Source organism: Thalassophryne amazonica, chromosome 6 (assembly GCF_902500255.1).
Source record: "Thalassophryne amazonica chromosome 6, fThaAma1.1, whole genome shotgun sequence".
Taxonomy (NCBI): domain Eukaryota; kingdom Metazoa; phylum Chordata; class Actinopteri; order Batrachoidiformes; family Batrachoididae; genus Thalassophryne; species Thalassophryne amazonica.
The window spans coordinates 41737459-41753714 of NC_047108.1; the positions used below are offsets into that span (position 1 = coordinate 41737459).

Sequence of the window (16256 nt, forward strand, 5' to 3'; positions counted from 1 at the left end):
TCCTAGTGCTTTGTCTCCAGGTGATGACTCCATGCGGATGTCCCAGTTGAAGGTGGGTTCAGCTGCTGATATCCCATTGGACATTGGAGATCTTGACCTCAGTCAGCTGACTGCCTCCATCACAACACCTTCTGGCCACGAGGAGCCCTGCCTGCTGAAGATGCTTCGTAATGGTCATGTTGGTGAGTATGTGTCCATGTGGGAACCTCTGATGCAATTTTCTCAGTTTTGCTTGTGGCTAGTTTTAAATGCGTGCATTTCTGTCACAGGCATCTCATTCGTTCCTAAAGAGATTGGAGAACATCTAGTGAACATCAAGAAGAATGGATGCCATATTCCTAACAGCCCCATTGTTGTTATGATCAACCAGTCAGAGATTGGTGATGCCAGCCGTGTGCGTGTGAGCGGTCAGGGCTTGAGCGAGGCAAGGACCTTTGAGCCAGCAGAGATCATCATAGACACTCGTGATGCGGGTATGAAAATTCTAAAAATGTATACACCGCTGATACATCCCCTAATGTCTTCTTTCATGCTGATGTGGAATTACCTCAGACAATGCAACATTGTTTTTCTCTGCCAACAGGATTGATCAAAGTACTGAACTGATTTTTAATAATAGTCAGAAAATTAATGAAGGACCCATTAAACGTACTGTAATATTAGCAGTTATTATCTTTGCCCTTCTATAGTGAAATAATGGCAGGTTTTATGTTACAAATATGACTGAAGCTGCTTTTTTTTTTTTTTTTTTTTTAAAGGACTGACATATGCTACTAAACTCTTGCTTGTTCCGAGTCTGTGCTGTGTACTATGTAGATTTGACATTATTCCCTACAGCTGCAACAATACTGGAAGATGAGGATACATCAGTTTGTCACTCTCATAATCTGGTTCATACAACTCCTCCCAGGTAGCTACAGATACAAATATGGTTGTGGCGGATAGATGTAGCACCTTACTACTTTTTTTTTTACCAATATCTACAAAAGATCACGACCTGAGGAACAGGGGTGTGATCTTAGTGCAACTCCTCCAAGGCCACATGTGAATTATTTAAAAATAAAATTTGTACCATGATGCACTGTTTCTTTCTCTTTTTGCTCTGTATGCACCACTCTGCATTTAATCATTAGTGATCGATCTCTGCTCCCCTCCACAGCATGTCTTTTTCCTGGTTCTCTCCCTTAGCCCCAACCAGTCCCAGCAGAAGACTGCCCCTCCCTGAGCCTGGTTCTGCTGGAGGTTTCTTCCTGTTAAAAGGGAGTTTTTTCCTTCCCACTGTAGCCAAGTGCTTGCTCACAGGGGGTCGTTTTGACCGTTGGGGTTTTACATAATTATTGTATGGCCTTGCCTTACAATATAAAGCGCCTTGGGGCAACTGTTTGTTGTGATTTGGCGCTATATAAAAAAAATTGATTGATTGATCTGTGCATGATCCAGTATGCAGGTGCCTCAATGTTGAAGGACCTCAGCGGCTGGAGAAAGCAGATGGGATGCACATGTTCTTGCATGGCTTCATCAGACTAATAGCTGCTTTCAAGAGGTGGCAATGGCTCAGTTGTCTCCCTGAGTGGGTAAAAATAATTACAGAAGGCAGCTCTGTACTGTGGTAGATGCAGCACTGCACCAGTGCAGGCTTCCTGACCTGACATCAAGGGTAGAGTCTGGAGTGTTTGACTTTGTGTTGACCTGGACTCTTAAATGGCCTTGATTCAAGACATCAGAATGGGTAGAACTCAAATTATTTGAGAAACAAAAAAAAAACACCCATGGAGAGGGAACATTTTTGATAGTTTTCATAATGGCAGCCATCTTTGATTTGTCTTTGTGCTCAAATTGGCAATGGGGCCCTCTTTGGGTCTGCTGCTACTTTATTTTATCTCCTGCCACACCCCACCCCCAATTTCCAAAATTCTAATGTTTATTTAAAATACTGGAGGTCACGAATGTTTAGCCAGTTTCAACTTAGACTGACTGTGGCCCATTGCTCTACCCTGCCAGAGGCATAAAGTCTCAGTAATTCTGCCCAAATCACAACTATACTGCCTTTATGTTCCTTACAGGCTATGGCGGCTTGAGCCTGTCCATTGAGGGTCCAAGTAAAGTGGACATTAACACTGAGGACCAGGAGGATGGAACCTGCAAAGTCACCTACTGTCCCACTGAACCAGGAAATTACATCATTAACATTAAGTTTGCTGACCAACATGTGCCAGGTAAGTTTTCATCATAACATATTGGTCCAATATAAAGTAACCCTGTTCCTTTTGTAACACTCATAGGAAAAATGGTTTCCAAAGACCAACTCTTTTTTTCTTTTCTTCTAATGCTCATAAAAGTGCACATAAATAATGGACTAGATTGCATAAGCAGTAGTGCACTAAAGAGTGCAAACTGGCCAAGCTTAACTACTTGGGTAATTTTCCACATGATTACCACTTGAGGGATTTTCCAATAGGTAAATGCCCAAATGGTCTTACAATGGTCATAACAAACGGAACAAAAAATGTACATGGACCACCTGTCCCTCAGTCTGGTCTGAGGGGTAGAAATGGGCTGAGCTTTAAAAGCAAAAGCAGAATGTGGGTCAGTTAAAGGACATGTCGCATTTTTTTTCACATCCCAGTTAACAAGACAACATAAGTACTCATGAGTAAGTCTCTCCGCACACATGTGCTAATAATTAGTGGTCACTGATGTATTTTATTCATCTCACTCTAGCAGGTGAATTTCCAGAAAACACCTCACTCTGCAATTTTCATTTTTTGAACATGTGGAGTTAACATTTAGCAATGAATCTGAGTCTTGCATGTTCAGGATTTTAGCCCTATTTTGTGGCAAGCCTTTTTGTGTGTGCATATGCGCTGTGCAGCTGAGAGGCTCTTGCCACTGAACATGAACATCTCCACGATGTCCCGTTCCCCCCAGGGCTACAGATAGAATTTTATTGATAATGCTCATGGTTAATCATGCTCAAAGCTGGCCCTCCAGCAGAGATTGACAGGCTGCTTTTATGGCTCATGGGCACAGGTGCACTGAATCTTCTCAGGGCTGCTGCTTTTACCGTGACTGCGTCAAAATGAATAGTTTTCACTTAAAAACAAGTCATCATAACATCACACTTATGTAAACTTTGGAATTAATCTGTGCCTCAGTTCTTAACGTTAGCAGCTACATTCCATTGAAGCGCACGGTGTGACGCTTATAGTAGCTACGTCACTTGTCAGAAACACCTGAGTGCTCGCGAGTACTTTGTACTTTCGGACGTCTCCATATATGAAACCGGTCATGGAAGTGCACAAAATTATCCGGGTGGATCATCAGATGGTCACTAACAGCCTAAATCTAAATTAGGATTTTGGTGCGATATGTCCTTTAAAGGTGATAGAGGGGTTGAATGGGGCATTAATCCTTGTTCTGTGATGTGATATGTAGCCCAAAAAAAAATTGGTTGGGTCTGTAATGGCTCAGCCTTCCTAAAAGGCTCTCTGAAACAGCTATCTTACTATGCTGGGTTTAGAATGCGTCGTTTGCCCTTAATGACGTCGTTTCGGAGCTTATTTGGCAACCTCATTATGAAATGCACGTAGGTGTTGGCGCTGATCGTTTGCCGTTGTTTGATTGGCTGCCCTTGCTCTCACTGAAAAAGCGCGGAGGATCAGCTGTTTTTAACAGCAGATGCGGCTCGGAGAAAAAAGCATAAAAATGTCTTTGTAAAGCTCAGTGCCGTTACCGGCATCACTGGTAGTTGTTGGCGCTCTTTTTTTCTTCTGGGCGAGAAGGTTCTTATAAACAGACACACGCAGAACACAATGCACGTGCTCTCCCTTCGCGGCGCCGCGACCGGCTGCTTGATGAGGACGTAAAAAAAAACATGCAAAATTGGACTAAAAAAAATCCGCGAAACTTCATTTGTTTTGTTTTACTTCGGTTACTGTGACTTCCAAAGGTTATGCGTTGAAATAAGCAAGCTGCCCTTTGCAGGCTTACTTGCTGCCAGCATAATAATGCAAATAGCTAGCTGCTAAGGGGTTAGCTCATTCCCTTCAGAGGAACAAACCAGAGCTAACGTGCCATTCTAACGTGCAATTCTTACAACAGGAATATAGCGCAACACAAATTTAAAACAAAAGAAAATGTGATACTCACAGGCTGTACTGATTGCTGGGGTTGATTTTTGTCACAAAGTCGGAACTGACCCTCTGAGTATTAAATGCCGACTGAAGCCAGCTTGAAATTGAGCAAGGTTGGTGAAACAGTCCTCCGTGAAATGCGCAGAGCGAAGAAATAGTCGGTGGTTGTATGTCCTGGGGATGCGGTTAAAAATGAATAAAAGCCAGTGATCGCGTACATTGACTTCCGTGGGAAGAATATGGAAAGATCGTAGTCCGCTATGACAGCCTGGGAAGGCACACCTGTAGCTCGCCATTGCTCCTCTTCCAGTGGTAGGAATGGGTGGGCACAACCTTATGAATAATTAATTTCGAAGGGGCGTATGTGAAAGGGGGTGGGTGGGTGTGTGTGTGGGGGGGCTAATGGTGAAAATGTGACACGTTTCCCTCAAACACGGATTGGCCTATTTTTTCTGGTGGCAATTCAAAAAAGAATTACTTGAAACAGAGGTTCTGAAACTTGCTGGCACTTCATGCGTTTTCCCCACAGCGGGGAGACTCTGAACTAACACCAAAAACATGAAACAGATGATTTTGATTCTCTATCCCCTTTAAAATACTCAAGGACATCAGGTGTTGCATTGTGTGACTGTCAAAATAGCCAATATCCTAGTCCTGTTGGGTACACTTGTTTTTGGCACCACCTAGTGGTGTGTATTGACAAAAAGGAACTATGTATAAACCAGAGGCCACCACCCCTTACTTCTGGAGATCACCTACCATGTCTGTTGCAACCACAGCTGCTTGAAATCTTATTAGTGCTTAACTGGCTGAGTACACCTGACTTATTAATTAGTGGGTGGAACGGAGTTGAAAACATGTAGAGTTGTGACCCCTGGCCTAGATAAGATGACCCAATTTCCTTCTGCTGTATTTCTTAGGGAAATATTCTACCAATACACTAATTAGATGGCACACAACTACAGAGCAACTGTTTTAAAGCTTTAGTGGTTTTTATACACTTTGGATAACCATAACATAATGATCATAACTGAGACAGTTGTGCTTGTGTGTGACTAGGAAGTGCATTCACAGTGAAGGTGACCGGTGAGGGTCGCATGAAGGAGAGCATCACCAGGAAGAGGAGAGCACCATCAGTTGCCAACATTGGCAGCCAGTGTGACCTCAGCCTCAAGATTCCAGGTGACTCAATTATGAAGTTTTGACTCTGCCAACTTGTATAGGACACTGGATGGATGGGTTAAGTGACCGAGGTCCACGTGACACCAGTAAAGTTTCCTCTTACCTGAACATTGTGTTTTCTCTCATATTGACTTGGACATTTGTTGATATGAGAATACAACTAAGTGATTGCTTTGTAATGCGTAAGACAGATGCAGACTGGTTACCTTTGAGACAAGAGAATAATGATCTAAATAAAAGTGATTATCACAGTGGCTAACCACATCGCAATACTGCTGTGTGGCACTTCTTTGAAAAACTGTTTACTTCTATTGATCTAAAGCTTTACATTGGGCTGCCACATCAAGAGGTTTGAAAATGCAGAAAGGAGGACTGGAGAAGTAATGTAAAGATTGTTCTGAACATGTATGAAAGGGTGAGGCCCGGGGTTATAAGTGTTGGAGTAACTGATGCTATTGTAGTTGAAGATCTGAAATGGACACTTTTGTTAAACGCTTACCTCGCTGAACTAATGCGTGCACAATTCTTCGCAGTTATTCTGTGGTGCAGCACTAGGAGGGGTGGAGTAGAGGGGAAACAAAAGATTTCAGGTTTAATGATCAGTGTTCAGATGTCTGTATTAGTGCTGGATATAATGAATGTTAAAGTAACTTGACTTGGTGGTCGTTTGACTAAATTGATGCAGTAATATTCCAGAGTGCAGTCAGGATGGAGTAAATAGACTTTATCAGAAGTATGTGACTGAGGAATTAAGGTCAGGTTCATTAGACCACAGTAAACCAAGAATGTGTGGGGCTGAGACATGGGCAGTGAAGGAAGTGCAGGTAAACTGTTTCACAGTTGAGCACCAGTAATTGTGATTAAAGAGGGCTGGTGGATGAGTGGTTAGTGTGCTTGGTTTCAGTGTGGAAGGTTCCTGGTTCGAACCCCACCCCTGCCCATTTCTCCTTGTAATGTAGAGTTGTCAGGTAGGGCATTCAGTGCAAAATCAACATGCAGATCCACCTTGGATCTGTTGTGCGGACCGCAAGTGAAAACAAGGGAGCAGCTGCAGGGACTAACTGTTACTAGAGAAGACTGAGTAGCGCTGGTCTTGTGAAATTACAGAAAGTAATAAACTTACACGTAGCTTGGAGCTGTGCCAGCAAGCACTCAATATGATTAAGTTTAAGCTGCTAAAATCTAATCTATGGGAAGTCTAACTCTTTGAAGTAATGAACTGAAATATGTCCTCTAGAGGCTTACGCTCAACACAAAACAAATTACTTTGTTCTGAGACACCTGTAATTTTGACTTGGTCTATTTAGGAAGACCAGAATGTGTGTAATCATAATGACCAGTGCTGATGCTAGTGCCTTCTTAGTTTTGCAAATGAAGAAGCCAAACTTCCTATGCAAAAACCCTTGCCTAGGTTGGTACTCAAAATCTTAGCAACAGTGGTTTAATTATCTAATGACTGATCAAGCTATAATGTTCTTGCTTTGAATAGGCATGCCATTATAAGTTGCTCTTAATGTAGAACTTGTTTTGATCTTGCATTTCACAAATACTGTTTTCCCCACAATGTAATGATGGTTGGTTATCAACTAACAAATGCAAGTTTGGTCTGAAGTTCCAATAAATCTTTACCGGGAACTAAGGCTGAATCATCAGCATACAACAATAGCTAACATTAACTGCCATTTCCATGTCTTTAATATATCAAACTGTAAAGGGCCCACAGTGGACCCTTGTGGTACTCCACAGCTAAGTTATGAACAGACATATTACTAAAAATATCAACCAGTTTTCAGTTTGACACACAATCCCTGAAGCATTTCATGGAGCCATAGCTCAAGATCATGGCTTATAGTTTTAAGAGAATAATATTGTGGTTTGCTAATGCTTTCTTTAAGGTTAACAATCATTTCAACATTATTACAAGCATCAATGATGGATGTAACTTACAAAAGAGGACAGAATAAAATGAGAGAATCTGGAAAGTGAAAGGAGAAATGTCAAAAATACAAGAAACTAGGTTGCGGTGATTGGAACATGGAATGAGTGAATAAGAGATGAGACAGGAAACTGAAATAGAGCTGGAGGGCTCAAGTAAAGGCAGACAAACCCCACAGACATCAGGAAGAGATGGAAAAACGATGCTTAACTGGTAGTGATTGAGGTAGCTAGCATGGCAAATTTGCTATATTTGCTTATCAATCTGAGTAGCGAAGATGTAGCAATCTTAAACATGTTGAGTTTCTCTTGACCACTGGTGGTATTACTAATTTGTTTTTCACCTGCGCTGTAAGATTTGTGGAATATGACTGACTGGCCTCACATGGTGGGAACAATACAGCTAGGGGTAGAGGCTTTTATTTTTGGGGGGTGGGGGGATACCCTTGGACCACAAGAGGATGAGAAGAGGGTACAGTCGGTGATCTTGTAGATCTGCTTCTTTGAATATTATTCAGAGTGTCAGTGTATGTAGGGTTTTCTACCTTTGAGGGGAAGAGTGGTTTTCGATCTGACACAGAAATATTTGTTAATTTTACACCAGATTGGGTGTCCTTCAAGATCTGTTTGATCCAGTTTTGGATGTTCACTCAAACAACTAATTCCTACTTTAAAATCAAACAGGCATGAGCCAATTGGGGATGGGTGGCTTCATAGATATCTCACACTGTAGGTGTACTCATATTGGCTTCCAGCATAGGTTGTCATTGCGGCTCTTATCTGTCATCTGGATTTAGCACAAAATCCAGATTCTATAGTTTTTGGATGGACTCTCTCTCCTGTCTGTAGATACTTTTGACAATTTGGCACCCTGTCTACTGTGACATGTTATCTTGCAATAGATGGGCATCCTCGCAATCATGTCTACCAATATGTTTAACACGAATTAAATCTGGATTAATTTATCTAGCTCTGACAGAAACCCGTTATCAAAAGTTAAACTGGTTATTAAAACCTCTTAAATCTGAGCTGATGTGGAGAGTTATGCCATCTGCAGCTATTTCATGTTTGTTTGTTTTTTTTCCTAAGGTTAACTCAGTTTTCTGTCCTCAGAGATCAGCATAGCAGATATGACCGCTCAGGTGACCAGTCCATCTGGCCAGATCCACAAGGCTGACATTATGGAGGGGGAAAACAACACCTACTGCATTCGTTTTGTCCCCACCGAGACAGGAGTGCACACTGTCTGTGTGAAATACAACAACATGCATGTGCCCGGCAGCCCGTTCCAGTTTACAGTGGGCCCCCTGGGAGAGGGCGGGGCACATAAGGTTCGTGCTGGAGGACCAGGATTGGAAAGAGCAGAAGCTGGAGTACCAGGTGGGTCGTGTTAGACAGCTAGTTTTGTGCACGTGCTTCAGTCTGTCGTCTTACTGTGTACCTAACTTTATGTGGGTCCATGTGTTGTACAGCCGAGTTCAGTATCTGGACACGGGAGGCCGGAGCTGGAGGCCTCAGTATTGCTGTGGAGGGGCCAAGCAAGGCTGAAATCACATTTGAGGACCGAAAAGATGGTTCCAGTGGCGTGTCCTACATCGTGCAGGAGCCAGGTGAGAGCAGACTGAAATTGATGAGAACTTGGACTCGTGTATATTTTGTGTAAATATATTGGGGAATGTGCAGGTGTCAGAGTAAGTTTAATACTTTCTTTACATAATTTAATGTAAATTAATTTTACTGGCTCGACATCCAGGTCAGAACGCCATTTTAACATGTATTTTGCGAGCGTTTTTCCGTGTTCACTTGCGTATCCATATTGAAAAGTGCATCAACATCTGGGCACTTCATCAATATTTTGCCCAGTTATGAGGTGTCATGTCGCTGTCCATTAAAGTACATTTGCATTTAGTGGGCAGCATTGGGAGGGTGGACTCTAGTTCTCGTATTAGCCTCTGTATGTTAAACCTAGTATTTGACGTTTGACATCTTGGCGACTGTGTCCACAGGAGACTACGAGGTGTCAATCCGTTTTAATGACGAGCACATCCCTGACAGCCCCTTCATCGTCCCCGTGGCCTCGCCATCAGATGACGCCCGATGCCTCACTGTTGCCAGCCTTCAGGTGAGGCTCTGAGACACACACACATCCATGTGTGCACACTCCAGGCCGTAGTACACTACCCACAATGCAGCAGCTGTATTTTGTAGTTCAGGTAACTTGTATTCTATAGCACAGGGGTCATCTGCCCTGTTCCTGGAGGGCCCCTGCCCTGCATGTTTTCTAACTCTTCCTGTTCCACTCCCAGGCACTTAACTCCATCAGGTGTGCTCAGCCAATGAAGAGCTGGAAAACACCACTTTAAAAAAAAAAAAAAAAAAAAAAAATCAGGTGTGACTTGAGTAGGTAGATGTGGAAAACATGTAGGGCAGGTGCTCCTCATTGAACAGGGTCGGTGACCTGTGCTATACAAGATGAAAGTTGTCAATTCATACAATGTGCATATAAAGATTGAAGGGACAGACTAATGAAGTACAAGCAGAAAAATTAAGTTCATATTAGTTGACGTGCATGTGGAAGGGATTTCCCAAATGTAATCTGATGTAATCCTGTTAAGGTGGTGCACTCAGGGTTTTAGGATATTTTGAGTTCTGATCAAAGCTCAGGTGCAGGCATAGGATCAGCTGCTGCATTACTAGGTAGTGCAAAGGCTAGGACTGTGTGTGTTTCCCGTGTCTCATTCTAAAGGCTTCCAACAGCCTCCCACCTCAAACTGACACCAGGTGCTAAAGGGTTAAAGAGGTCTGATGGGGCTGTTTTCCTCTCTGCTCACACGGCACATAGAACATGCATGATGCACCTGGAGATGGTCTCACAGTAATGTTCACAATACACAAACTTGCACTCACAAACATTTTTATTCTCCTTCTGTGACCTATCTGTCCTTCACTGCACAGCTCTCCTCTTTAGCCTTATTAGCCACCTGCAGGTAAGGTCAACGGTAGCCTCACTCAACGTATGGTGACAGCAGGACTGGATTTAGTTTTTAGTTTGCAGGCTCGTGTTAAACTGATATGGTGAGCGTATGAGTATGTGTTGTCAAGCAGGAGTCGGGCTTAAAGGTGAACCACCCAGCGTCATTTGCTGTCAGCCTGAATGGAGCAAAGGGTGTGATCGACGCCAAGGTCCACAGCCCGTCAGGAGCACTGGAGGAATGCTGCGTTACAGAGATTGACCAAGGTAACTGCACACCACCAAACCCCACTGAAACTACAGAGCTGGTCTTCTGACTAAACCAAAGTGACCAGGAACATAAAAGTGCATGGAAGCAAAATGTCAAAAAGCAACACGCATGCTGGTGCACGTACAGAGCGCGTGCTGACTGCAGACTTCAAATATGAAATTCAAAAACTGCATGAGCCTAGTTCATGTGGGTGGGGCATGAGTACTTATCCGATCCAGTGACCTTGCTTCCTTTCTCTGTTCACTTAGATAAATATGCTGTACGATTCATCCCCAGAGAGAACGGTCTCTATTTAATTGACGTTAAGTTCAATGGAAGCCATATTCCTGGTAGTCCTTTTAAGATCCGTGTTGGTGAGATGGGCCAGTCAGGAGACCCAGGGATGGTGTCTGCATATGGACCAGGACTGGAGGGAGGCACCACAGGTAATGAGCTGCTTTGTCCACAGCCAAAACGAGCAGAAGTGTCAATGAGATGAGGTGGAGTTTTAAGTTTACTGAACTGAAAAGGTCACCCTTGTTTTCTGTTATCTCATATTTATCTTTTGCACCTGAAGGAACTTCATGCGAGTTTGTGGTGAACACGAGCCGCGCAGGTCCTGGAGCTTTAGCTGTGACCATCGATGGGCCGTCTAAGGTGAAGATGGACTGTGTGGAGTGCTCAGAGGGCTACAGGGTCACATACACCCCAATGGCTCCTGGGAACTATCTGATCTCCATCAAATATGGCGGTCCTTACCACATCGTCGGAAGTCCATTCAAGGCCAAGATCACTGGTGAGGAAAAGGGCCTCTTTTCAGATGCAGTGTCGTACAGTGGAAACCTCTTCAGTTTGACTTTCTATATCAACATGGAATAAAATGCAGAAGACCACATTTGACTTTTTGTTCAATATTTTTTTTCTTCTCCCCCCCACTTGAGTTTTCACTTGCGATTGCAGTAACAGTTTGAGTGAAGTTTATGTTAATGATTCTTGAAGACAAAAGTTCTAATGATCAGTGACTGAGCTGATCATACCAGATGGATTTGTTGGTCAGTATGACCATTAATCTAAAACAAATGCACTTTTTTTTAATGGGACCGTTCTTGACAAATGTAAAGAAAATGACGTCTGACCAGTAAAAGTTAAAATGGGATTTGGAGCAAATTACTCTTGAAAGTTCAGATTGTTAGAAGTTCTGTGTGGGTTTTTTAATCAGTTTGTAAACACTGGTGTAAAATGCCTTAAGTTGGAATTGGTTGACAAAATTGACTTTATGCATCATTTGTGTTGTTTAACTGGGTTCTTATGGAAAGGAGATAAATTGAGTACTAAATCAGATTAATCTTTTATTAATAATTTTATAGCACTTTTGATTTCCAGTGCTATACTGACTTAATTTTTAAAAAATGACAATGTATTTGTTACAAGGTTATAATTGTAATATGTTGGGGGAAGTAGAGTCCCACAATCAAATATGCTCAAACTGCACCCCACTTGATATACTGAATTAAAAAAAATGCGTATGCTTGTCCAGAATAAATGGCAAATGCAATCATGATAATCAAACTTGATCAATTGCTAATTATTGCATTAGGTGTGCAGGGCCACATATTGCACAAAGGCTTCACCTTCACCCCTTCATGTCAAGGCAAGCGTGCATATTTTCATGAGGAACAGTTACAATTCTTGTTACAGAAGGATGGGAACATGATGTGTGAATTGCTCAATCGACACCTGTACTTGTTTGACACTGGCAAATAAACACAACATTAACTTGATGTGCGTGCTAGCTAGCTAGCCTGCTTATTTTATCAACTAAATCCTCGAGGAAACCACAAGTCTCATGAGAACTGATTACTTTAACAAAACAAATTAAAAAAAACAAACTATACAGTATTAAACAGTAAGTGTACATGTATGTACATCTATCCTATGCATTATTTTTATTTTTTTTACCCCACAGCAGGGGTGTGGTGTGCCCCCTCTCATTGTTCACTTCATGGCTACAGCCTCACTTTGGAGATGCAATAATCCCTCCTTTCTGTCTCAGGTTCCAAGCTGGTGTCCAGTCACAGTATGCATGAAACCTCCTCAGTGATGGTTGACCCTGTGACCCGTTCCATCAGCAGTACTCAGCAGGGCACCCCCGTCCAATCTGATGCAAGTAAGGTCATGGCCAAGGGCCTGGGCTTGACTAAAGGCTACATTGGTCAGAAGAACAGTTTCAGCGTCGACTGCAGCAAAGCGGGTAAGCGTGACTGATGTCTGGTGTTTGAAAGTCCCACCAGTGTGGGCACACAGTGAATTACATCATGTCTGTGTGGGGACACATTTTTAATGCAATGACAATGTTACATGCAGTGTTCTCTGGGAAGTAGAGGACTACATCACACATTAGGTCCTGGTGCATATGTTTGCATATTAATTGTAGTAATGCAGGACCAGAACCCTTTTTTAAACAACCAGAATAAACTTATTTCCATGATTTAGTGCATTACTCTGCAGAAATTGTCTCGCTGGTTGTGTATTGGTATGCTCTGCTTTTTAAAAAGCAACAGTTCACTCTGATTTTGTACACTTCAGGACATACATGGTCATAGACAACCACACCTGCATCGAATTAATCCAGTGTTGCCACCTTGGCGACTTTCTCGCTAAATCTTGTGACTTTCCAAACCCTCTTGACATATTTTCTCAAAAGCGACTAGCGACAAATCTAACTACTTTTCCTGGCGTCACTGGAGACTTTTCTGGTGTTTGGCAACTCGGATCCAGTCTCTGTTCTCACATAGTGGCAGCAGGTCTCCCCGCTGCTGCTGCAAAGCCACAGAGCCCTATTGCAAAGCACTGAGCAGGGGATATCTGCAATCCTCCACGTTCAAACACACATGCGCGATGCCTCCACGGCTGTTCATTGAATGGCAAACCTGACTCGCACTTTGATGATCCCTGGCATTCAAGTTATGTTATTTTGAGAAGTGATAGCCAATTTTAATGTCAAAATAAACAAAAAAAATGTATTTATAGTTCAATATTAAGGTGTTTTTACTCATATTTGTCTGTCATAACAGGTTTTTTTTTCGACAAATGTATTAACAGTAAAATGATCAGCAAATGAACAAAGGACGAGGCCACAGTAACACAGTATTATCATTATAAATAGAAAGAGATAGAAAAAATAAATTGTACAATACAAAAGTAAAGGCATTCTTTAACATTAATTCTCTTCAAAAAATACCTTATAGAGCATGGCGGTTTTGACATTTGGAAGTCTATAAGCTTAATACTGCTTTATATATTATTCAGATTCAGCCAGATGTTCATGTGAAGTCATTTATAATACGCTACATTTATGAATATGGAATTTACTAAACAATACTAAAATGCTGATATTGTATTCAATGATCTCTCCCACAACGTTTTTTTTCCTACAGCATCTGTGATGACATCATACTATGCAAATTAGATGACTTCATTTAGCGACTTTTAGGACAGCCAATAGCTACTTTTCTTACTGAGGAGTTAGCAACACTGAATCAATCCAGCATCCACTTTTCATGTTCCATCCAGCAGGTGGCAGACATGTCTATGGGAAAATAAATTGGCAAAGTTGCTTTTAGAATTTTATTTTTATGTATCAAATTTGACCAGATTCCATTAAGTTTGCCCTTTTTTAATTTGGCGACCTGTAAGGTGATGTAATTTATCAGTAACAAACTGGAGGGTGTGAACTTTTATCTGTTTACTCATTGCATTTTTTTTATAGGGTAATTATGCAGCTTAGTAATTATGCAATGACTACGAATGTTATTGACTTGGGTATGATGTATAGATATGGCATTTAGGGTGCTAATATTGTAAAATGTTGAAACCTTTGCTCTTTAAAAGTGCAAACTTTAAATATATGGTGTTTAAAGTGTCAGTTTACCTCCCTGGGTGTAGATCTTGTTGGTCTTCTTAAAGCTGGTTTGTTTGTTTTTTTTTGTCTTTCTCCTCTCTCTCTCGCTCTTTCCTTTTTAGGACGTAACATGCTCCTGGTTGGTGTGGACGGGCCCAAAGTTCCCTGTGAGGAGATCCTGGTGAAGCATTTGGGCAACCGGCTGTACAACATCAGCTATCAGCTCAAGGAGCACGGAGAGTACATCCTGGTGGTCAAGTGGGGGGATGAACACATCCCCGGTAGCCCCTATCACATTGTTGTCTGAAATCTCTCGTACCACTGTTTTCACTCAAGTGGAAAAATTCTATCTAGATTCTAACCAATCGATGTTTACAGCCTCAGTCCCTCCAATATTAAAAACTGAACCACGATTTCTGCCTTTTTTGCTTCTCCCTTTATAGCAATTTAACTGACTAGAAACAATTCATGCCCGTGGGTTTTTTTGGTTACACCTGATCACGTCACTTAAACCCAGCTCAATGTCCCAACAGAGTGACACACTGAATATTCCTCCCTTACTTTATTGTTCATGCTATTGTCATTCCGCCACTCCTGGAGAGGAGAAAGATGCACCTTTTCTCACTGTAAACTACCAGTCTGTCTCATTACCTTCTCGCTCATGGACATGAGTGCCTGACCTGTGGATTCGACTGAACTAGCTGGTGTAGCGCGATAGTTGGCGGTGACGTTAACCTAGCTTTGAGTGGAGGTTTACAGTTTACACTGGTGGAGCTACTCATTCATACATAAAAATGATTTTGTGCAGGAGTTAAACCTGTGAGTTAAAGTGCCCTTCATCTGTATCTTGCAAACCGTGACACACTTTAAAAAAAAAAAGCTAAATTTGCTTGTAGTTCTTGCAGTGTTGAGACTCTGTAATGCTTTATTCTGGCCCTGTCCAGTTTGTTGTCATGCTCTTTAACTAACCCGGTTGTCTTACTTGCTGCTAGTGTGATCCACTTGAGGCACTGCTGTTCAAAGAATCGGGATGTGGATTAGAGTAGGGAAGTGATTGTAGGCGACGGTGCAGAATGTGTGAAGAGCGCCTTGAATTGTCTAACCTGCCTACAGACGGTAACACTGACGGTTTGTCTCGCACGCGCTGCTGGGAGAAGATGCTTTGTAACGCGTTTTCTTGTATGATGCCTTCTCGTGTGCTCCGCATGTGCAGACTGTAAAACACTGCCGATAGATGTCTTCATTCACGATAATGTTTGAGCTCAACCTGGACGCAACACTGTGGTGGTTCGCTTCTCTAAGTCAGGAATTCTTGCATTTAAATCAAGAAGGGAATTTGTTTTTTTGTTGTTTTTTTACATGTGCTGGGGGAAGGGCTGAAGATGATACTGTGGCTTGTTGCAACCTTAAACACACAAGACCAAAAAAGTTGCATTTTGTGCTCTGTCCTCTTCAGCCGCCCTCATTGTTCAAGCTCCTGGCTCTGTGCGACTTTCAGAATTGAAAAAAACCTTGTCATAGATTAAAAAGGCTTTAAAAGTGTTTGTAAGACAGTATTTTGATAAACAATAAAGTTGTCTAAGTATTTTTGTCAATCTGAGACTGATTTATTTTTGTGTTGAATGGACAAATGAAAATACAACTATGGTACATAAAAACTTTGTTTTAGGGGAACCTGCTTGTCAGTAGTTGAGAACATGCTTCTGTACAGGCATGCACATAACTAGTACTCGGTGCTTGTACGTGCTAAAAATAATTGATGCACAGCAGAAAACACAAGGGAAGGACTTCATAGAAGGAAAGCAATGATAGTTTGTAGGAAGTGTTTCCCTCTGTGCTGTCTGCTGTGCATCAATGATTTTTAGCACACACAAGCATGGGTAC

The 16256-nt window shown here is 42.0% G+C and overlaps 1 protein-coding gene across 4 annotated transcripts in view; it reads left to right on the plus strand.

The window, feature by feature from the left end:
* Positions 1 to 15962, plus strand: part of flna (filamin A, alpha (actin binding protein 280)) — a 136280-nt gene extending 120318 nt beyond the window's left edge. For all 4 annotated transcript variants that reach the window (XM_034172055.1, XM_034172058.1, XM_034172057.1 and 1 more), the window contains 12 exons: positions 21 to 182; positions 270 to 473; positions 2064 to 2216; positions 5193 to 5315; positions 8364 to 8630; positions 8723 to 8860; positions 9257 to 9372; positions 10356 to 10488; positions 10741 to 10917; positions 11049 to 11267; positions 12525 to 12722; positions 14495 to 15962. In XM_034172055.1, coding sequence (XP_034027946.1) covers positions 21 to 182; positions 270 to 473; positions 2064 to 2216; positions 5193 to 5315; positions 8364 to 8630; positions 8723 to 8860; positions 9257 to 9372; positions 10356 to 10488; positions 10741 to 10917; positions 11049 to 11267; positions 12525 to 12722; positions 14495 to 14679 — 2075 coding nt within the window. In that variant the 3' untranslated portion in view covers positions 14680 to 15962. The remainder of the gene's footprint in view (positions 1 to 20; positions 183 to 269; positions 474 to 2063; positions 2217 to 5192; positions 5316 to 8363; positions 8631 to 8722; positions 8861 to 9256; positions 9373 to 10355; positions 10489 to 10740; positions 10918 to 11048; positions 11268 to 12524; positions 12723 to 14494) is intronic.
* The last annotated feature ends 294 nt before the right edge of the window (positions 15963 to 16256 follow it).